General features: G+C 37.7%; 1 protein-coding gene across 4 annotated transcripts; it reads right to left on the bottom strand.

Moving 5' to 3' along the window:
* Positions 1-118: 118 nt before the first annotated feature.
* LOC126092131 (TBC1 domain family member 5 homolog A-like) lies at positions 119-23,359 on the bottom strand. 4 transcript variants are annotated; one of them, XM_049907578.1, is made up of 4 exons: positions 22,823-23,359; positions 20,956-21,087; positions 16,553-16,775; positions 119-1,668 (listed from the first exon to the last, which is right to left on the bottom strand). In XM_049907578.1, exons 3-4 carry the CDS (start codon positions 16,763-16,765, stop codon positions 391-393), a joined length of 1,491 nt encoding a protein of 496 aa, XP_049763535.1. In that variant the 5' UTR covers positions 16,766-16,775; positions 20,956-21,087; positions 22,823-23,359; the 3' UTR covers positions 119-390. The 4 variants fall into 4 exon arrangements, with proteins under 4 accessions (XP_049763535.1, XP_049763537.1, XP_049763533.1 ...); XM_049907580.1 differs by lacking the exon at positions 20,956-21,087 and having other exon boundaries at positions 16,528-16,775; XM_049907576.1 differs by lacking the exon at positions 20,956-21,087.
* Positions 23,360-24,633: the final 1,274 nt, after the last annotated feature.

The following is a 24,633-nucleotide window of genomic DNA, read 5'->3' as shown; positions in this document are numbered from 1 at the left end:
GTTACGTTACTTACACTTCAAGTAAGTCTCATCTGGAGCATGAAGAGAACTGCAGTTTTGCTCAGGACACTCATACAGGCAGTTGCACAGTAAAAGAAAATATATTGTAGGGTTGTCTTCATTCCATAGGTTATCGTTTTATTTTCAGTTTAATAGTGCATATGGATTATTTATAAAATACACAATAGCAATACTAACATAATATTGATTTCATTATTACATATATAAGTGATATACATACCTGATCTATTAAATACAATATCGAATTCTATTGACAACAATGAAGAGATACTGTACGAGCCATCAAACCTAACAAAACCTACATTTCGGTTACAAACATTATAACTAAAAATCGCTTTATTTTCAGTTTAATAGTGAATATTGGTTTTTTTATAAAATATACAATAGCAATACTAACTGTAACACTAACATAATATTGATTTCATTGTAACATATGTAAGTAATATACATACCAAGTCTATTAAATACAATATCGAATTCTGTTGACAACAATGAAGACATACTGTATGACCCATTAAACCTAATTAAACCAAAATTTCGATTACGAATATTATAACTAAAAAATGAATAATTGCCTGTGTCAAGGAATGATAATGTTTCATTATTTCTGTTATAGTTACCGATACGAAAATCATGAAAATTTAGTAAACAAATATTGTTTCCATTGGTGCCAATATAAGTATAATCGTGATTACCAGTATCTCTACACATATAAAATATACTAAATACAATATCACGTACTATTGATAACAAATACAAAATACTGTTTGAGCCATTATACCTAACAAAATGAAAATTTCGGTTACGAATGTTATAACTAAAAAATGAATAGTTGCCTATGTCAAAAACCGATAATGTTTCATTATGTCTGTTATAGTTACCAATATAAAAATCACGGAAACGAAGTAAACAAACATTGTTTTCATTGATGACAGTATTAGTATAATCGCTATTATCAGTGTCTCTACATATATAAAATATATTAAATACAATATCATAAACTGTTGATAGCACTGATGGGATACTGTTTGAGCCACTATACCTAACAAACCAAAAATTTTGGTCATGAATGTTATAACTAAAAAATGAATAATTTCCTATGTCTAGAACTGATAAAGTTTCATTATTTGTGTTATAGTTACCAATATAAAAATTGTGAAAATGAAGTAAACAAATATTGTTTACATTTATATCAATATTAGCATAAACACGATTATCAGTATCTCTACACATATAAAATATATTAAATACAATATTGTGTACTGTTGATAACAATGACGAGATACTGTTTGAGCCATTATACCTAACGAAACGAAAATTTCGGTTATGAATGTTATAACTGAAAAATGAATAATTGCATATGTCAATAACCGATAATATTTCATTATTTCTATTACCGTTACCAATATAAAAATCGTGGAAATGAAATAAACAAATATTGCTTTCATTTATATCAATATCAGTACAGTCACAATTATCAGTATCACTGTGATTGTCACCATCATTATATGAAATGTCATTATCACAGTCACTGAAATACACATGTGATGGTCTGCTGGTGTCACAGGGTGAGAGAAGCTGCTCCAGTCCTGAGTGCTCTGTGACACTGGGCGGCCAAATCTCCACAGCTACCTCTTCTCCCTGCACCTAAACAATAATACGCCAGCTGTCAAAAACCACAATGGTCGAGGAAACAATGGAACATTCATTCAACTTTCGACCTTCCCTCATCAATTTCGTAACAGGTGGACAACTTCAACTATCTGAAACTATTGTACTACCACAACTATATCAGTAAGATATTGACTTTATTGTTAAAGAAGAAAATATAAAAATGCAGTAAAAGAACCAGGCAAAAAGGAATATAAATGTCTAAAAAATCAGACTAGTGCAAAATGTATAATGGTTAAGGAGGAATCGTTAGAGAACAGATGCAAGGTTACAGAAGCACATATATTTGGAGGATAGATAGAAACCACCTACAGAAAAATTAAAGATACCTATGAATGCCAAGAGTTCAGATGGAAAACCACTACTAAGCAAGGAGGGGAGCATTGAAAGTTAGAAACAATATACAGAGGGGCTATACAACGGAAATGAACTTGAAGACAATTTCATAGAAAACAAAAGAGAAGGTAGATGAAGATGATATGGGAGACATGTTAGTGCAAGAAGAATCTGACAGAGCACTGAAAGACCAAAGTCGAAACAAGGGTCCTGGCATAGACGAAATTCCCTCAGAACTACTGATATCCTTGGTAGGGCCAGCCATTACAAAATTATTCCACCTAATGTGAAAGGTATTCGAGACTGGTCAAACATGCTCAGAGTTCAAGAAGAATGCAAGAATTCCAATTCCAAAAAAGTAGATGTTGATGGGTGTAAATATTACTAAACTATTAGTTTAATAAGTCAAAATATTGATGTGAATTACTTGCAGAAGAGTAGAAAAAGTGGTAGAAGACGATCTTAGGGAAGACCAATTTTGGACTTTGGAGAAATGTAGGAAAACACGAGGCAATGCTGGCTCTGTAACTTCTCTTAGGAAATAGATTAAGGAAAGACAAGCCTACGATTATACCATTTCTAGACCTAGTCACTGTTGACTGAAATACATTCTTTGAAAATCTGAAGGTAGCAGGGGGAAAATACAGGGAGTGAAGAGTTATTTACAGCTTATATGGAAACCAAATGGCAATTATATGAGTTGAAGGGAATAAAAGGGAAGGACTGGCTGGGAAGAATGTGGGACATGGTTGTAACCTACCCCCACCATTATTGAATCTGTACATTGAGCTAACAGTAAAGTAAAAGGAAGAAAAAATCAAGGAAATCAAAAGAAGGGCAATGGAATGTAATCGAATTAAGTCAGGCATTGTTGAGGTAATTGGATTAAAAAATGAGGCATTAAAGACAGTAGATGAGATTTTCTATCTGGACAGTGAAGTAACTGATGATGTGAGAAATGGAAGGGTGTAAAACAAAAACTGACAATGGTAAGAAAAGCATTTTTGAGAAACAGAAACTTGTTAACATCGAATATAATTTAAGTTTTAGGGAGACTTTTCCGAAAGTATTTGTTTGGAGTGTAGCCTTGTATAGAAGGGAAACGTGGACAATAAGCAGTTCAAACAAAATGGAAATAGAAGCTTCTAAAATTTGGTGCTACAGGAGAATTTTGAAGAGAAGATGGATGGACAGCATAACTAATGAGGACATACTATATACAATTGGTGAGAAAAAATATTTGTTGGACAAATTGACTATAAGAAGCCATCGGCTGATAGGAGACATTATAAGAAATCAAGGAATCATCTATTAAGTAAAAGATCGAAATATGAGAGGTAAAAATCGTAGATCAGATGAATATAGTAAGCAGATTCAATATTGCAATAATTTGATTATGAAGTACTTCCACAGGATAGAATAAGATGGAGATATGCTTCAAACCAGTCTTTAGATTGAAGACCACGACAACATGATGATGATCTCAGCACAATTTTAAAAATCTGTTGCTGATTCGGTGGGATATTTTCCAATTGAGATTAATATTCTTTGGTAACACCCATCTATTTAGTTGGAGATGAGGAAACTACCACTAATTATGGACCTATTTCATTCTCCCAAGTCTTCTAAAATGTGTTTGAGGAAGTTATCGTGTTTAACTATGCATAACTTGCTAATCGCTTCTTAGTTTGGCGGTTTTAAAGGATTATCCTTAGAGAAAACAATACATGATCTAGTGTATTAGTTACTGGCACAACTAAACAAAAAATGTTTTCAGTTATTATAGTTTGTGATGTTTCTACAGACTTTGGACCTATTTCATTCTCCCAAGTCTTCCAAAATGAGTTTGAGGCAGTTATCATGTTTAACTGTGCATAACTTGCTAATCGCTTCTTAGTTTGGCCATTTTAAAGAATTCTCCTTAGAGAAAACAATACATGATCTCATATATTACTTACGGGCAGAACTAAACAAAAAATGTTTTCAGTTATTATAGTTTGTGATGTTTCTACAGACTTTGAGTAAACCACAATATGACACTTGGCAAACTAAGGTATTATGGCATTAGTTTTTGCAAGAACGGATTCTTACCCTCATAACAAAAGACAGTGTCTCATTGACAGAATGCCACAGGTATGAAACTAGCCTAAGAGTGCATAATAACAAAAAGTGGGGTTCTAAAAAATTTGCATTAAATCCATGCTTATTCTAAACTTACACAAACATGCTTTCAATGACTTTATAGACCTCTTCAGCACTAAATTTTTTGATGACATAAGCATGCCACTACTAATCAAGGGTCCAAACTCAGTGTTAACAGACACAGCTCAGATGATAGCTGATCAAGTCTAGATCTAATCCATAGCAGGCATTTTGTCTCAGTCTCTCAAATACTCATGTTGTACAAATCTCAAACTAGTAATGGTATCTGCAGAAGCAGACTTTAACGATTATACCCAAAATTAAGTACAGCATGTAAAGTTTGATGAGGTTTCCAGTGGATAACAAAGTCAAAAGGAATCAACACACACATAAGTTCATGAACAAACTCACAGTAGCATACTCTGCCCTTACAAGGATTTGTCACTGTGAGTAGATAGTTACTTACATGTTCCACAGAACATTTTGCACGATATATTGTAATGATGTGGACCAAGTCATTTTACATTCACATTGCAAATGAACTTGTATATACAGTTACATTCTGAAGTTTAGTAACTTTTTTCACTAAAAGGGAACAGATATACAGATGTGAGTAAGTAATTCCAACCCACCATCTTTTACACAATTCAGTAATAGAAAGTCTTCTACAGAATGGATGGAGTTTTCAATGAGAAAGTTTCTCAGTTTGTTACCAAATTTTATTTTGCTGTCTGCCAGACACTTTATATCACCTGACAAGTGTTCAAAATTTTTTTCTGCAGTAGCATACACCTTTTTTCATGCTAAAGACAACCTTAATGTGGTGTAATGAATGTCATTTTTCCTTCTGGTATTATAAATATGTACCTCAATATTCATTTTGAATTGTAGTGCATTAATTATAACAAACTTCATGAGGGAATAAATGTATGGTAAAAAAATAGTCAGAATGCCCACCTCAAACACTTGTGCACAAGATGACCATGGGCGAGCACCAAATATTATACTTGCAGCATATTTTGCGCCATGAAGACTTGCTTCCTTAAAGATGAGTTGTTCCATAACGTTAGTCCATATGACATTATTGAATGAAAAAATGTAAAATATATCAACTTACTGACTTGTCTCTCAGGAAGGTTTGCAATCATTCTAAACACAAGTGTGGCTGAACTAAGTTGTTTTGGCATTTCCAAAATACGTTTTTTTTTTCAATTTAAATTCTCATCAGTATGGACACCTGAGAATTTAGAAATGTCCACCCTATTTATTATTTCCTCACCAGGTGTTACACTTATTATTGGTGTAGTAGCTCTAGATGGAACTGAATATATTGTGTCGTTTTAATATTGAGGGTGTGATCATACAAGGAACTTGTCAGTGATACTTTCAGAAACTTTGTTTACTATTTCTTCTGTTTCTGCACATGTTCTGGGATTGATGGCAATACTAGTTTCATCTGCAGTAGGAACAAATTCTGCTTGTTGTATACTAAATGTAAGATTGTTGACACATATGAGAAACAGCAGTTGACCTACACAAATGGTTTCTCCCAAGTCAAAATTATGTTCCTGGACCATATTGCTTAAACTGGTAAGTATAACTTTCTGAGGCTTTTTGTTGGATATAACACTATCCACTGGTTGACTTATATTATCAATCCCATAAAACTTCAATTTATCTAGGAGAGTGTTGTGATTCACACATTGAAATGCTTGCATAGTTTGCAGAAAATACTAACTGCTGTTGCTTTATTATTGTAAAATTTGCTGAGGGAATATGTAAATAGCATTTTCAGTAGAGAAACTCTTCAGAAATAGAAGCTGTGATTTGCTGAGTATGTTATTGTTTTTCAGGTATGGTATTATTCTAGGCTACATCACTTTCTCAAAAATTTTGGAAATTGATGTCAGCATGTAGTTACTGACATCTCTCCTTTTCTTAACGAGGGGTTTGTCAATGGCATATTTCAGGCTCTCGAAAAATGTCTTGCATTAATGATGCATTATGTATTGAAAATAAGATAGTGCTTATTATAAGGGAAAATCTTTAGTGCTCTATAAGAACCACCATCAAAACCAGATGAGCTCTTATTTTTGAGAGATTGTATAATTTCCTTAATTTCAGACGGACAACATGCTGATACATTCACTCATATGACTGAATTTTATGGAAGTTACATTTTCGACATACTGCTGTTATTTTGCTCTTGAACTGTTTATTCTGATGTTTCCTACTATATTTAAGAAAGGATTATTAAATATATTTGCTACTTATGAGTCATCACATATTGTCCTACCATTCAGTTTGGTAGAGGTGTTATCCTGTTTTGTGGCCAGTTGCCCTGTCTCTCATTTCACGAAATCTCATATAGCCTTAAGCATGCTGCCAGAATTACTGATTTGTTACATATATGCATGTTTTTTAATTTTTTAATAACTTTTCAAAGTAATTTTGAGTACCTTTTGCAGTGTACAACTACTGTAGGATCACTACTTCTTCTAACCAAAAGGTAAATTTCCCTTTCCCTTTCATGAGATGCTTTAATTCCTCTAGTGATCCACAGTTTTTTACCTGATTGTTTATTCTCTTTTCTGGTTAGCTCGTGCAGAAATCTATTTTGAAATACCACTATGCATTTATTGTGGAATAGATTAAATTTTATGTTATCATTTGGTACATACAATAGAATACATTAATATTTGTTCCATAGATCATGAATATGATATTTCTTAATGATGTGGAACATGTCAGTTTAATATATTTCCTTTACGGAATTTTTTTTATTTTATTTTATTTATTTGTTTTTGCAGTTACTACTTCATATTTAAAAATTCATCTACTGAGTAGAAACAGTTGTCATTCAGAAATTCTTTTAATTTGTTTTTAAATGTTGTTTAGCTATCAATCAGATATTAATGCAATTTGGCAAAAGACTGAAGATTTTTGAGGCAGCATAATTCACTCTTTTCTGTGAAATTTGGTCAGAGTCCATTTTCAGATACCCATTTACAGAGTCAATTTTCTTAAAGACATTCCTTACAATTTCCCCAGCTGATTCTTGTTTGTAGAGTGTGATTACTATACTTGTATCATCAGCAAAGAGAACTACCTTTCCATCATTATCATACTTTAAGAACAATATGAGCCCAAGTCTGAATCCTATCTTTCTTGATACATCCGCAGTTAGAGGACTCTGCTGATTTTTGCAGATAATCTGTACTGTTAATTTAAACCTTCTGCATTCTTCCAGTTAAATATGAATCAAATCTTTCTGCACTGCCCCACTTGTACCATAATACTTACGTTATCTAGAAGAATTTCATGATTAATACAGTTAAAAGCTTTAGAGAATTCACAGAATATCCGAATAGGAGATGTTCAGTTATTCAGATTTCATTGTAAATTATGTCCCATGTCATCTTCTGTAAACTATTCTCAGAAACGTTGGTCCTGAAGTCATTAATTGTTCTAACTGATTTCCACAAAGGAGTATCCATGCTGTAAGGCACTACGTTATTTATCCTAACTGCGCATCATGATCAGAAAAAGTATTTCTTACTGGGTAAACAGTTATTTCCTTGCTATGAGCTTCATTTTTGTCCTGTGCCATCTGGGCTACACTCCTTCTATGACTACTACCTAGGAACAAGACTGTTTTGTTCCAACTCCATGCTACGCTATGCAGGGACTTTGAGGATGTAGATCAGTTAATTATAGTTGGGAGATCAGGAAACAGCCTGGCTATGAATCCAAGATGTAGTATTAGGAGTGACCTGGACAAAATAGGAGCAGAAAGTGGACACATGAATGAGGGGTTTGTGGAGGTCTCTCAGCAGCATTATCAGACCTGGGTAACATTGCTGTATGGCATGTTAAGACTGAGCTGAACTGGATGCTCCACACAACGACAAAATCTCACATAATTGTTGTTCCAGTTGATGCTGTTGGTAGGTAGGAACACATTACACATGACCTGCACCTAAATAGGGAGGGGAAACATAAATTAGCTTCTCTATTAGCAGATACTGTAAGGGGCGTCACAGTCACACAAGGGATGATCCCTATGGTTACTGGGACCAGGCAGACAGGTTTGTTAGATTAAATCCATGGTTAAGACAGACAATAATCAAGAAAAATAGAATAAAAGAAGCTTCATGTACAGTAAATAGGGATAAAGCTAAGGATAGTATCAATTTACTTCATCAAAATATCAGAGGAATAAAAATAAAGTAGATGAGCTGATACTGTGTTTAGATTATCTCAAAAACAAGAATGAGAGTGATATACTTTGTCTGCCTTAACAATATGTATCTGTGGTGATGGAAGATGTCAGTATAAATGAGTATAATCTTACACTTGTAGACATTGCATGGAAAAGGAGGAGTTACATTTTACACGAAACAAAGGTATAAGTACAAGCAAATGTTGTGTCAATCAGAACTTCAAAGTTTGTGTATGTGAACTACAGCTAGATAATGTAGTGTTGATATTAGCAACAGTGTACAGGTCCTCATTAGGAGATTGGGAGCTATTCATTAAAAAAAAAGAGGTTTGACTCCCTTGTTTGTCAGACAAAAAGAAGAAGTTATTAATCTGTGGTGATTTCAATGTAAACTTTCTAAGCATTTCTGATAGGAAAAATTAATAGAAGTATTATTAATGACATATAACTTAGAATCAGTGATCAATTTCCCTACACAAATAGCTCTAAAAGATAATGTATTTGTGCAGCAAGAGGATGTAAAACTAACTCATGTTTTTCCTGTGATAAATGTATTATCAGACCATGATGCACAACTGATTAACTTACATAGCTTAGCAGGGTGTACAGTTCAGAAACTATTAAGTAAAAGTGTAAGGCTGCTCAGCTCAGTATTCATAGAGCACTTCAGAGAAAGTTTGAGGAATGTTAATCGGTGATCAGCACATAGTGAGACAAATGCCAATGATAAGTGCAACATATTTCTTGATAAATTTATTTTCCTTTTTGAACACTGTTGCCTCAAAAAACTACTAAATGTAAAACCAAACAGTTTTCAAAGAAACCTTGGATCACTACAGATATTAAAGTGTCTTTAGAAAGGAAAACAAAATTGTATGAGGCAGCAAGAATTAGTAAAGACCCAGAAGTAATTTTACGCTATAAATATTATTGTAACGTACTGAGAAAAGTTGTCAGAAAATCAAAAATTATTTATATTAGAATTGAAATTAACAACTGGGGCAATAAAATGAAATCAGTATGGAATGTTGTTAGAAGAGAGACAGGAAAAGTAACCACTGGGGTAGATAGTATTACTATTAAAGAAAATGATAGCATCTTCACCAAGAGCACACAAGTAGCTAATGTACTGAACAACCATTTCTTAAGTGTAGGTAAAAAAATTGGTGAGAATAGTTCAAAAGAAAAAGCCATGCATTACATGGAAGAGTCAGTTTTGAGAAACCCTGGTCAGATTAATTTTCGATTAACAACTACTTGTTAAATAAGGAAAATCATTAAATCTTTGAAAAATAAATGTCCTGTTGCAGTAGATGACATCTCTAAGAAGATATTACAACAATGTGAAGCAGTTACAGCTGACATTCTGAGTAACACCTGTAATGCATCACTAACTCAAGATATTTTCCCAGACAGGTCAAAATACGCCATTGTCAAACCTCTCTACAAATAGGGGACACCACAGATGTCAATAATTACCGACCAATACACTTTCTCACAACATTTTCAAAAAACTGTAGAGAAAGTAATGTGCTCAAGAGTGGCTAGCCATCCCAGCAGTAATGGGATGTTTCCAGAATGAGATTTTCACTCTGCAGTGGAGTGTGCGCTGATATGAGACTTCCTGGCAGATTAAAACTGTGTGCCCGACCGAGACTCGAACTCAGGACGTTTGCCTTTTGCAGGCAAGTGCTCTACCATCTGAGCTACTGAAGCACGACTCTTCTGCCAGGAAGTTTCATATCTCTTTCTGGAAACATCCCCCAGGCTGTGGCTAAGTCATGTCTCTGCAGTATCCTTTCTTTCAGGAGTGCTAGTTCTGCAAGTTTCACAGGAGAGCTTCTGTAAAGTTTGGAAGGTAGGAGACGAGATACTGGCAGAAGTAAAGCTGTGCGGACCGGGCGTGAGTCGTGCTTCGGAAGCTCAGATGGTAGACCACTTGCCTGCGAAAGGCGAAGGTCCCTAGTTCGAGTCTCGACGGGCACACAGTTTTAATCTGCCACGAGGTTTCAGTAATGGGATACTTAGTAAATCACAGTTTGGATTTAAAAAATGCTTTTCCAGTCAGAGAGCAATATACAATTTTACTTCCCACTTAATGGATCCTTTAAAAAGTTAAATGTCACCAACAGGAATTTTCTGTCACTTACTCAAAGTGTTAGATTGTGTGAACCATGACATTATGTTACAGAAATTACAATTGTATGGTATAAATGGTATAGCATGTGAGTCGTCAAAGTCATATCTACCTAACAGGAAGCAAAAAGTTTCTCTATATGGTTGAAGTAATTTAAGGAAGTTTATCACTTTATATAACTGGTGTGAAATTACACAAGGTGTTCCACAGGGTTCGATCAAGGGTCCCCTTCTGTTTTTGATATATGTGAACGATCTCCCTTCTTACTTGAAACAAGAAGCTAAACTGACACAGTTTGCTGATGATACAAGCATCATTAATAATCCAGTTAAAGGAACTCCAATAGAAAATGATACAAATGGTTCAAATGTCTCTGAGCACTATGGGGCTTAACATCTATCTTCATCAGTCCCCTAGAACTTAGAACTACTTAAACCTAACTAACCTAAGGACAGCACACAACACCCAGCCATCACGAGGCAGAGAAAATCCCCGACCCCGCCGGGAATCGAACCCAGGAACCCGGGCGTGGGAAGCGAGAACGCTACCGCACGACCATGAGATGCGGGAAAAAATGATACAAGTAACGTCTTTGGGAAAGTTATTGATTAGTTTTTTTTTTCGAATGGGCTTGCTCTGAACTTTGAAGAAATACTGTACATACAATCTTCTACTGCAAGGAGTACAGTTCCTTCAATAAATATAACACATCAACAGAAGTCAGTAGACGGGGCAGAGCATTCTATGTTTTTGGGTGTACATATAGTTAGAACCTCAATTGGAAAATTCATAATTTGGATGTCCTAAAGAGACTAGGTTCAGCAACTTTTGCAATCAGAGTAATTGATAATTTTGAGGATATAGAAATTAGCAAGCTAATGGTGTCATACAGAATAGTATTTTCAGGTAACTCAACACTTAGACAAAAAGTATTCACTGCTCTAAAGAAAGTGGTTAGAATAATGTGTGGGGCTCATAGTCGCACATCTTGTAGGCATCTCTTTAAAGCATAAGGAATTCTTACAACAGTCTCACAGTACATCTACTCAGTAATGAAATTTGTTCTCGACAACATGGACCAGTGTAAAAACAACATTGACATTCATGATTATAATACCTGAAGAAATAAATACACTATTCTCTACTTAACTTATCTTTGGCACAGAAATGGGTAAAATGTGTCGCAGTACAACTTTTCGATACATTACCAGATGAAATAAAATGTCTTGCAGACACCAGTAACAGTTTAAAAAATAAATTGAAATCATATCTCCTTGACAACTCCTTCTGTTCCATAGATGAATTTTTGAATAAGAACAGATAAATCTATAGGTATAATACATGTATTTTGTGCCGTTTAAGTGCATGAGGTAGGTGACAAAAATTTAACATTTTTTTTTAAAAAAAGACCTTCATTCATGTGCGCATTTCTTATGCACTTGACACATTCCACATCATAACTGTTAGCATGAGATTGATCAATGGAACATGCAAGTAACTAACTAATTAACTCTCTCCATTAAGTTTCTTTGCTAGAAGTCAGCTGCACCCTAATGTGGCCTACAGCTGGATGACGCTCTTCCCCTCCCATGTCAGGTAACAAGTCAGATTTATTTCGTTGATTATGTTGAAGAGCTATTCTCCTTTTATCTATTGCTTGTTAACTTAACTCAGTTCCCAAGATCATTTACCTACTTCAGCCAGTTAGTTCAAATTTCAAGTGATCTAATTCTGCCTCACATATCATAAACCACCAACCAGGTATACAGAGTAGGTGCCAGGTAAACAACAAGGGACCCACTCAGATATTGCATTATGAGAAACATGACAACGTTCAGAAGCATTACATTGTGGCATGTTACAGCTTTCAAGCATGCATGTATGCAACCCCTAAAAGGAAACATTGTCCCCTGTCTGCATTAATCTTTTCATACTTGTAGCAATTGCTATAAAAGAGAACGGATTGATATGCTTTTCTAATAGCAAACGGAATTTTTTAAATTTTATTGTATTCTTATGCATATACACTCCTGGAAATGGAAAAAAGAACACATTGACACCGGTGTGTCAGACCCACCATACTTGCTCCGGACACTGCGAGAGGGCTGTACAAGCAATGATCACACGCACGGCACAGCGGACACACCAGGAACCGCGGTGTTGGCCGTCGAATGGCGCTAGCTGCGCAGCATTTGTGCACCGCCGCCGTCAGTGTCAGCCAGTTTGCCGTGGCATACGGAGCTCCATTGCAGTCTTTAACACTGGTAGCATGCCGCGACAGCGTGGACGTGAACCGTATGTGCAGTTGACGGACTTTGAGCGAGGGCGTATAGTGGGCATGCGGGAGGCCGGGTGGACGTACCGCCGAATTGCTCAACACGTGGGGCGTGATGTCTCCACAGTACATCGATGTTGTCGCCAGTGGTCGGCGGAAGGTGCACGTGCCCGTCGACCTGGGACCGGACCGCAGCGACGCACGGATGCACGCCAAGACCGTAGGATCCTACGCAGTGCCGTAGGGGACCGCACCGCCACTTCCCAGCAAATTAGGGACACTGTTGCTCCTGGGGTATCGGCGAGGACCATTCGCAACCGTCTCCATGAAGCTGGGCTACGGTCCCGCACACCGTTAGGCCGTCTTCCGCTCACGCCCCAACATCGTGCAGCCCGCCTCCAGTGGTGTCGCGACAGGCGTGAATGGAGGGACGAATGGAGACGTGTCGTCTTCAGCGATGAGAGCCGCTTCTGCCTTGGTGCCAATGATGGTCGTATGCGTGTTTGGCGCCGTGCAGGTGAGCGCCACAATCAGGACTACATACGACCGAGGCACACAGGGCCAACACCCGGCATCATGGTGTGGGGAGCGATCTCCTACACTGGCCGTACACCACTGGTGATCGTCGAGGGGACACTGAATAGTGCACGGTACATCCAAACCGTCATCGAACCCATCGTTCTACCATTCCTAGACCGGCAAGGGAACTTGCTGTTCCAACAGGACAATGCACGTCCGCATGTATCCCGTGCCACCCAACGTGCTCTAGAAGGTGTAAGTCAACTACCCCGGCCAGCAAGATCTCCGGATCTGTCCCCCATTGAGCATGTTTGGGACTGGATGAAGCGTCGTCTCACGCGGTCTGCACGTCCAGCACGAACGCTGGTCCAACTGAGGCGCCAGGTGGAAATGGCATGGCAAGCCGTTCCACAGGACTACATCCAGCATCTCTACGATCGTCTCCATGGGAGAATAGCAGCCTGCATTGCTGCGAAAGGTGGATATACACTGTACTAGTGCCGACATTGTGCATGCTCTGTTGCCTGTGTCTATGTGCCTGTGGTTCTGTCAGTGTGATCATGTGATGTATCTGACCCCAGGAATGTCTCAATAAAGTTTCCCCTTCCTGGGACAATGAATTCACGGTGTTCTTATTTCAATTTCCAGGAGTGTAGTTGGTCAAATCTGCTAATTTCATAATAAATAAAGTCTTTCTTTTCAGTGAATAGATTAATTCCTTAGAATGTCTTTCAGACAAGTATGTAACCTATTTCGTGGTATTTTACACATTTTGCTCATTTTAGATTCGACACTAACAAAAGCGCTTAATGTCATGATGTTATCAATGTGTTTTGCTATATCTGTTAAGGAATGTTTAAGTTAAATAGAACTCTACACAATTTCATAGTTTTGATTTTTCATTTTTTCGGTAATTTATGTGGTAAATAAAGAACCTGTAAAAGAAAATGCAGTAAAATGTTAAAATTATCTGAGCTACAATTAATTTGACACAGCTCTGTTGTTGTTTTTTATCATTAGCGGAAAGAATTTGGAATTTTTCTGGGATTTTCACTTTTAGGATCCTTTTAACTAAGTTTCCAGTTTACTTATTGCTTATCGATGATTTGCCCACAGCTGGTGCAAAGATACCTGTCATCTGAGGTAGGTGTGGCTTTGGCACATGCAGAATCTGCCTTGTGTGAATAAGTGAGTCTGGCCTACCAAGCAGGTCACGGGGTGCATAATGTTGGTATCTAACACTGAGGTATGGAGAATAGGCGAGAACAGTAATATTTTTACACTCATGTAAGTTTTGTATGATTTGCATGTCAGCAGAGTGAGCCCAACTTGAGTGAGGTGTGCTTAATCACGTATTTGGCGAGCGGAAAATATGTGCAAACATTTATGATTGATTTATGAGTATTTTTATATTAAATGAGACAACAGACAATTTTTTGTGGTGACCTTGTGAAAACTGAAAGCAATGGATGCACAGAGGACACCGAGCATGGTACATCAGTGGTAAGCACACTAGACTCAATTTGAAAGTATAGCGTTTCAAATATGGATGAGGCCACCCTGACTTAGATTTATCTGTGATTTGCCCAATTCCTTTGAGGCAACTACCAGGATGATTCCTTCAAAAGGGCATGGCTCATTTCCTTTCTCATCCTCAAAAAAACCTGTACTTATTCTCTATATCAGGTGACCTCGATTTTGACAGGATGTTAAACCCTAAACTTCCTTTGTTCCTTTGCACTGATGTGTGGACAAACATTAGACAGTGTGGGGGCTTTCTTGTCTAAACATGAAGTACAATTCAGTTGGAGTTTAATATAAACTGTTGCTGATTAGAAGAAAAATTTCTCATCATTTCAATGCATTTTTGAAAAAGCTAATCAAAAAGAACTTTAAACAAACATGGAAAAAACGCATGGATCACAAGCTGTATCAATATATCTTTTGAAAGAAGAGGTTAAATGTATTCGGCTAGAAGGAGCAGAGATTCTGCAGTAGTTAAACACTACAAAAGCAACTCAAAACTAACATGAAAATTTATTAAAAATTAAGAAATATGTGTATATGTAAGAAATCAGTAATTCTGACAACATGCTGAAGGCTACATGAAATTTAGTGAGACGAGACAGGGAAATGGGCCACAGAAAAGGATAACATCACTACTGAACTGAATGAGGGACGATATACGATGATTCATAAGTAGCAAATATATTTAATAGTTTTCTTAAATATAACAGAAAACATCAGAACAAACAGTTCAAGAACAAAATCACTGCAGTGCATCGAAAATGTGACTTTCATAATATTCACTCATATGAATGAATGTATCACCAACTTCTCCTTCTGAAATTAAGGAAATTATACATTCTCTCGAAAATAAAAGTTCATCTGGTTTTGATGGTGGTTCTTATAGAGTACTAAAGATTTGTTCCCTTATAATAAGCACTATCTTATATTCAATACATAATGCATCACTAATACAAGGCATTTCTCCAGTGAGACTGAAATATACCATTGACAAACCCCTCTTTAAGAAATATGATAGGAGAGATGTCAGTAACTACATGCTGACATCATTTTCCAAAAGTTCCTCATGATGCATATTGTAAATAATCCAATGCAGTTCAAAAAACAATTGTGCATATAAGTACCATACCTGAAGGAAAAATACCATTGCATGTTTCATATTAAGGCTGTCTTTACACAAAAAGGGGTGCACGATTGTGGAATAAAAATGTTTGATCAAAGTAAAATTTGCAAGCAAACTAAAAAAGTTTCTCATTGAAAAAAATTTCTATTACTGTACTGTGTAAAAGTTTGTTGGTAAGAATTACTAACTTACAATGGTAAACATAGTTAAGAAGGGACTTTATAAATGTTCACCATGTAGCCATATTTAAAAATTAAGTTGTGAAGTATATGTAAAATTACTCAGTCCACATATTGCAGTTTGGTGTGCAAACGATCAGCAGAACATGAAACTAACTAACTATGTATTAACAGCATCAGGTTATGTGGAGGAGTGAGAAAAGAAGTTTGATAGGGTATGTGTCACAAAGGTACCTCGTTAGGAACTCAGTAACTGTCAAACGTGACCTTTTGGAGTAAGTTTTCCTTCAGTACCGTGCAAAAAGTCGATAGCCTAATGCAACATTAAAAATACAGTTAACTAATAGAATTCAGTATTCAGAACCAGTAATTTACCTAAATAATAGATAGGGAGACTTACGAGTGACGAGTCTCGATTGCCCAATGGCAGGTCCTCCAGCATTTCACTGATACGGGAAGGCTGGCGTGTTACAATGGGAACCAGTGCCCCAGATGAATTGGCCGCTGTGTGCATCTCATCAACTGACTCGTCGTGTACACGAGCAGAATCTGATGCCATCTCATCCACATCAGCTTCAATGTCTGTGTCGTTTACACTTACCTGGTCACTCATTTTCAACTCTCTGAAAAACATAAAACACACTTTATAGGTTATGGGTTCCGCCTTTTTGCCAACACACTGTTGTTTTTTTTTTTTTACCCAAAAATGTTAGGGCACATCTGGGCCATCATCAGTGCGTTTTTGTTTATTGAAAAACTGTAAAAAGTGAACGTATTTTAGGTTGTAAGTAATTTAACCAAGTGAGTCTAAAGGAAGTTTTTGTTCGTTTTGCTTCTTATCGTGATTTTACATTATATGGTTTTGCAGGACCACTAGTATGGTTTCCTGCACTGATAGCTTGTCATCTGCAAACCAAAAGATGAAAGTCTGGGTGAGTTAACACATCCCTTGGTTTTTGAAAAACGTGATTTTTGCATGTCAAATTTTCGTGTATATATGTGTTATTATTAACGTTTTGTTGTGACTGATCCTTTTTCTTTTGTGTTCCAAGGACACTGTGCGCACATGTTAATGTACTTTGCGTAATTTCTTTCTTTATAAACGCCTTTTTATTACGTAAAACGCGGTGAGCACTATGTTTGTCCTATGTATATTGATTGAAAAGTGATGCATGTGAGTTGATATATTCCTGATCTGTTGAGCTTATCTGTGGGTGTCTCCTATGTTCTGAGTTTTTTCTGTGTTGTATTGTCTGTCCTATATGCTGTTTGAAGTCCCTCTTTCTTCAATATATAGCCTATTCTGTGGACGTTTTTGTTACTGTAGGTGAATATGTGCCATTTTCTATTGTGTGTGAAGACTTCCAGCCCACATATTTTGCTTATGCTCTCTCAGTATTCAAATATCATGTAGTAATTAGGAAAACAGTGGTACAAGTTTTAAACCATTTTGAGTACAGAATTAATGAAAATAGTGGACCAAATGTCATCATGCAGGCAGCTATTGAGGAAATATAAAATACTACCACTTCTTTGTATATACCTACCAGATAATGCTGTAATTGTAAAAGAAAAACTAAACAGTAGCACTCCACATGTCACCCATAATTCATCTGTAAATAGCTACTAAACATAAGAAATAAGCTATCCACATATACAAAGGACAAATACAGCACTATCGCATTCCTCATCCTGGCATCAAACTGTATAATGCATTAGCTATTTCAACAAAAGTAATAACGGACATAAGTAGTTTTAAATGAGTCTTGAAGGGTTACTTGATTGAGTACTGATTCAATGCAGTAATGGAGTATCCAAAAAATAAAACTGTAACATGAATTAAAATTGAATTTATTAAATATATGAGAGGCATACAGTATTGTGTGATATCACTGTTGTTGTCATGATGTGCGGGAAAAATTTCAAAAATTGCGTTTAGTTATTAAGGCAAGATTCAGAATCTTTTTTACACTGCAGAGTCCTTGATTCACAGAACTAATAAATTATTTAAGACAAAAGGGTATTGCAATTTGCACTCAGATAAGTAAAGAATAATTAGTCCTATACATGTAGTCAGGTAAGCCAAATTCAAGCCAATGTCAAGATTAACCTAACCTAACCTAAAGTCTTAATTTTGTTGCAGGGTTAATCAAACTTAGAAGTTCACAACAAGTAAGATACGTAGTAGTACATTTACAAAATCATTTTGAGCGTGCCAAATTGATGTAGTTTGTACATACCTGAGATATATGTTGCTACAGTGCTTAAAAGACGTTCGACAGCAACTACAAACACTTCTACAGATCGAATCTTTTCCTTCAGATAGATTTAGATTGCCCCTGTCTTTTATAATCACAGGACAGTCATCTCTTGCACTTTGGTTTCAGCTAACATAGCTCCCGCCTTCCGCTGTACTGCTTCAGAATATCGTTCCGGTGTTACTGACGTATGCCACGACGTCACCATGTAACGTTGATGGCTAAACTCACTGTGCTGTAAGTCCCGCAATACTGGTTGGTCAGAAACAGTCTGAAAAGATCGGGAGGGTGTTGCAGGGACGATTGTGCTGAGAAATAATTGTTAAGAAAAACATTCCATACGTTGTGCAATTTTAGTGTTATTTAGCACTGAAGTTAGCTAATCAGGTCGCTGCGCGCGCAAATTCAAGCACTTTTACACGTTAAAATGCTTCAAGACATAATTACCTGTTAATCTGGGAGATACATTGTTGAAATGTTCATTATCAGTTAAAATGCGCCTTTTTCGGAAGACATAAATTTAAGCTACATGAGCAAAAATTGTTTTCGCTTTGAGGAAACCAAACGAAGGTCAAGTTTGGCAGCACTGTCTCTGGCAGGCTGCTTGAATTTGGGCGCGTGGCGATCTCATTGGCTAACTTCAATGTTAAATAACTGGGAAACGACGCAAAGTATCGATTTTTTCCTTACTATTTATTTCTCAGCACAGCTTCCCCTACAACATCCTTACAAGCTTTCTAGACTGCTTCTGCTCATCCTGCACACAAACCAAGGCTGTTTTAGGAGGGGCAGAGAAAGCGATTAAACAAATGAACCAAGTCTAAATTGTAGTAGAAATAAAGACAAGGAAAAATTATCACAAGAAAAAACTAGGGCGATGAAATATGAAACAAAGATATACAAGTAATGTAGGAGACACTGTCACAGATATACCAGATAATTTACTGGGCTTTCTGGAATAGCAGCTGAAGGATGGTGCCAACACATCAGTGAAGTAACACTTCGATATCCAGAGAAGAGCCAATCGACGATACTTCAGCATGTAAGGAATGTGAAAAATGTTTTCTGAAAGTCATCACCTGCGTAACATTTAACTTCAGGTGGCATGAAAGATGCCAGCAAGCTAATCTAAAATTTATAAATGACAATTTTCCGTGGTCTTGTCGTGTTTGTGTACCTGAAGAAAAAGTGGATCTGATAAAAACTGTGAACTCGAAAGTCCAAATTATAAAGCAACATAACAGTGACATGGAAACTCTAAAGATAGGATTTCTATCATTGACAGAAGGAAAGGAGAAACTTCCTTGTGAAAAGTGATCGTATTCTCAAGCTGTTAAATACGCACACAACGTCACTCATTCTCAAAAGACAATACAAAGTGAGAGAAATGATCAAAATTAAGTGAAAAAGGATTCGACAGATATATACAGAACACGTGAAATCGACAGACATGTACAAACAGATTAATGTAAGAAATGTAAGTAAAACCTATGCTCATGAACAGAACTGAGTGTAACAAAACGAGTTTCTTTAAACTGGCGATTCTATTCCGAAAAATATCGATGCCCCAAACTGTTAAACCCATGTTCTACATAGCATTAGGATGCATCAGATGAATAAACACTTGAAAAACGTTTGAAGTACCAAACAAACCTCAAAGGAGGTTCCAATGTCTGCAAAGAAAATTATAGAGGTTTCTTTGCGAATTTGGGGACGAATTCTCTTCCTAGCAGAGTAAAAACGACGCCATAAACGAAACAAGAAATGCAATTAGAAAAGCCGAGAACATCCATTGCGAATTCAAGACAGTGATAAGTGCAGTTATGCACATCAAATCAGTGAGCAATATCTATACATACAGGATAATTGACTATGTGCTATATCAGGTGACACTTTAGGGGCAGTATTTCTAAATCATAATAAATGCATTACCAGTAATAACTTAAAACCAGACAAATTTCACTTGGGTAGTTAGGCTCTAAAGATTGCAGAAAATATTGACAGCTGTGTTTAAAAAAGTAAATTAAAAAAATCCAAATGGATTTTTAGTTAATGTGGTGATAATTTTAAAAAATTGAAAAGATGATAGATCAGACCAGCGAGTAGAAAGGTTTAATGAGAAACAGGAATCTGAAAGCAAAGTAGTGATAAATTCTCAACAAAGCAATCCAGAAAAAATGATTTTATGCTATTTTACCAGAATGTTCGGTCACTATGCAAAAAGTGAATAGAACTGGAAATGGTGATTTCAGATTGATTCTTCTCTGTTGTGTTCTGAATGAGCACTGGTTAAGAGAAGATGTATTACATAAATTTTACATACTGCTGCTTGACAGATAAAATTTACTACAGATGCAGTATGGTCATAGCTTCCAAATAGATGAAAGGAGCAAAGCAAATATCGATATTGAATAGCCACGATTTACATATAGATAATCTTATTTTTGTAGGGTGCTTTATAATGGCAATTAAGCCAAAACAAGCCTGTCATGTAAAATATTAATTATGTTAACTTATTGCAGTTGGTTTAAGAGCTTTCACTTACAGTATGTCTTATAATGACATATACTATCCTGTGGACCAACGGAACATAGGGCTGTGAACTGACTGCCCACAATTGTAGAAAGCAAATCAACTTCTTGGTAACTGCAGCTCAGTCAAAAGTGGTACACTGTAGCTGCAAACATTTACAACAGTTTAAGACGTTGAACTGTGGAACATACTGAAATACCTGCCATACAGTTACCAGCAATAAAACAATTGTGGTACGGATCTCCAGACTGATGTATTAACTTTCGTATTCATAATTACTGCAATGACATCACGATCGCTTATCCTCTTCTTATACAGACATTTTCGATAAGGTCCGGCTTATTTGTAGCCGAAAGGTCTAGGATATGTCCACTGCGTGTGAGCTGCCGAGCTAGCTTTTCAAGACAAGACAGTTTTTAGAAAACATAGTCAAACATATTTCGCATGACTGTGTGTCTGTAACCCCCCCCCCCCCCAACGCAAAAAAATCCAGACACACCCCAGTCTATACTCGGTAGATTAAAGTCGCCTCCGTCCACAGCTCGTGGTCGTGCGGTAGCGTTCTCGTTTCCCACGCCCGGGTTCGATTCACGGCGGGGTCAGGGATTTTCTCTGCCTCGTGATGACTGGGTGTTGTGTGCTGTCCTTAGATTAGTTAGGTTTAACTAGTTCTAAGTTCTAGGGGACTGATGACCATAGATGTTAAGTCCCATAGTGCTCAGAGCCATTTGAACCATTTTTGAAAGTCGCCTCCAACTAGTATTGCATGATCTGGTTATTTACGCGCTATTTCAATGACTCTAGAACTTTCACGGCAGAATCGGTTGCCCGGTAAAAACATCCAACAATTAAATTGGTTTCGCCTACACCTGTTACAAATGACCAAATGTCTTCAGTTTTACACTCAACTTCGACCTGAATATAGACAAAATTTTTGTGAAGTTCAATGAACACTCCCCTTTCTACGGCTTCTAATCTGTCTTTCCGATATACTCGCTAAATATCTCAGAGTTTTCCACTTCGGGTTTCAGCCAGGTCGGTCCCAAGAATAATTTGAGCGTGAGAACTTTCCTGGAGGGCAGTAAATTCAGTCATATGAATACTTCGACAGTTTACTGATAAAATTATGATAGCTGAAGTGTCTTTATTCTGGAAGCCGTTCGGTTTCCCTTGCTGCATATCGACCGGATAGTGTTCATCAGAGCACCGCAAACTACTGCCTAGCCTAAAAAACCCCTCTGTGCACTTTACAAGTACTCTTCTACCCGAGTAGTTGCTTTCTTTGTGTAGTGCACCCCTGTCTTTATCAAAGGGGGTCCTACAAATCCCCAGACGATAACACAGGGTCTAGAAATCAGCTGCCAAGACCGTCACAGAGTCGACGAAGCCTTTGGTTGAGACCATCCACTTGGTTCCAATCCAAAGGACACCGATAATTCTGGGAACGACGCTGCAAACTGCGAGCTCTGCTTGCACCCCGTGCGCGAGGCCGGCAGTCTTCACCACCTCCGCCAGCCGCCTGTACGAACTTAGGATCGCCTCAGAACCTATGCGGCGGGCGTCACTGATGCCGACGTGAGCCACAACTTGCAGAGGACTGCACCCTGCTCGCTCGATAGCCTCAGACCAGGCCGCTGCCACAGCTCGCATGAGAGCTCCCGGCAGACATACTGAGTGCACATTGGCTTTTTTCCTAGTCCTGAGTGATATCTTCCTAAGGGGCTCCATAACGCGCCAGCATTGAAACTCCCAATAATTAGCAAATCCCTGCCCACGTGTTCCTGCTTGCACCCTGCTGGAGGACCGGCCACCTGTGCACTCAAGGGGTGAATGGGCCTTCCAACTCGAGCGACGCGAACGCGTTACCACCCGCCACTCACCTTGCTGTGAGGACGGCTCCAATGTCGGGGACACCAGGAGGTACCACGGAAGCGTAGCCCGTGGACAAAATAAACCACACCTGTGGTGACCCACGCGACGCGCCAGATTCTCCGCCACCACTACACTCTGAAGGAGCGGCCTGAAGGTGATTGACCGTAGCCAAAACACATTCAGCTGTTCGCAAACTGCGGCCAGCTCCTCCTGTGTCCGCAAAAAGCATGCACTCATCTTAGCCATCCTAGTAAGACTAACTGAAGAAGTGAGCAATAAAAGAAGACAGAGTTCTAGATATGCAACTTGCTACACTCCCGATGTGTCACCAATGGACGCTGATGCACTAATCAGATGTGTAGCTGGCGGTTCAGTGAGCAACTATTGCACTTCAGACTAAATGAATTTACGCATACAAAAACTCGAGATTAAACCTCTTAAAAAGAAAAACACGCACGAAATTTAATAAGTATGTTACAAGGAAAACACAGAAAGGTAAACACTTAACTTGCCGCTCTGTAGTTGTAGTATATCAGCCGAGAGCTGCAGCCTGACTGACTGGCTTCCTAAACGAGCGGAAGTGGCTGATATCTAGCGGCTGAATGACGCTGGTGATAACACAGGTCCCGCTTTCCGACAACACGTTTCCCTCCTTTGGCTGCGCTATCTTTCGCCTTTATATCAATTTAAAATGATCGTTTCAGTAATCAAGTTTATTCGGATATTCTTTGGCGATAAAACATCAAACATGGGCGTCTGAGGCCTAGATTCGCTTCTGTGACCGACCTTGGTTTCGAACGACAGTCCGCGGTTCCTTTTATAAATGGTCACTGCGAGCTCTTAATACGGCAACAAATGGATATTATATTTCAGCTCACCCATGAATTCACGCCTCTTATCGTCATATAAAATTTGACAAGCTCCTTTCCAGAAGGTACCAAATCCGAAAAATTGAAAAATGTAATAACAGGTGGCAGTACTACTCAGAAACATTACCTATGTATTAAAAACCTGTTATTTATGCCAAAACATAACGTATCCGTTATATATTTCCCCCTAAGAGTCGCTGTTCATGATGAAGAGTACCAAATTCAGTCTTATTTCGTTTCCAAGGAGTACCAAATCCCAGCAGCCAATCGTTGTTGGTAATCTACATCTACATCTACATCTACATCCATACTCCGCAAGCCACCTGACGGTGTGTGGCGGAGGGTACCTTCAGTACCTCTATCAGTTCTCCCTTCTATTCCAGTCTCGTATTGTTCGTGGAAAGAAGGATTGTCGGTATGCCTCTGTGTGGGCTCTAATCTCTCTGATTTTATCCTCATGGTCTCTTCGCGAGATATACGTAGGAGGGAGCAATATACTGCTTGACTCTTCGGTGAAGGTATGTTCTCGAAACTTTGACAAAAGCCCGTACCGAGCTACTGAGCGTCTCTCCTGCAGAGTCTTCCACTGGAGTTTATCTATCATCTTCGTAACGCTTTCGCGATTACTAAATGATCCTGTAACGAAGCGCGCTGCTCTCCGTTGGATCTTCTCTATGTCTTGTATCAACCCTATCTGGTACGGATCCCACACTGCTGAGCAGTATTCAAGCAGTGGGCGAACAAGCGTACTGTAACCTACTTCCTTTGTTTTCGGATTGCATTTCCTTAGGATTCTTCCAATGAATCTCAGTCTGGCATCTGCCTTACCGACAATCAACATTATATGATCATTCCATTTTAAATCACTCCTAATGCGTACTCCCAGATAATTTATGGTATTAACTGCTTCCAGTTGCTGACCTGCTATTTTGTAGCTAAATGATAAAGGA

Source organism: Schistocerca cancellata, chromosome 7 (assembly GCF_023864275.1).
Source record: "Schistocerca cancellata isolate TAMUIC-IGC-003103 chromosome 7, iqSchCanc2.1, whole genome shotgun sequence".
NCBI classification, from domain to species: domain Eukaryota; kingdom Metazoa; phylum Arthropoda; class Insecta; order Orthoptera; family Acrididae; genus Schistocerca; species Schistocerca cancellata.
The sequence above is the reverse complement of the archived record's forward strand: the minus strand, read 5'-3'. Positions and strand labels throughout refer to the sequence as shown.

Bases quoted from the DNA above. Each gene is read 5' to 3' on its own strand.
- LOC126092131 (XM_049907576.1), bottom strand. From the start codon at position 23,043: ATGCTTTTTGCGGACACAGGAGGAGCTGGCCGCAGTTTGCGAACAGCT. The intron at 16,776-22,822 runs GTGAGTGGCGGG...TATGTTTTTCAG, and splicing joins GGAGCCGTCCTCACAGCAAG to AGAGTTGAAAATGAGTGACC. The intron at 1,669-16,552 runs GTAAGTCTCCCT...ATTATTGTTTAG, and splicing joins GCAATCGAGACTCGTCACTC to GTGCAGGGAGAAGAGGTAGC.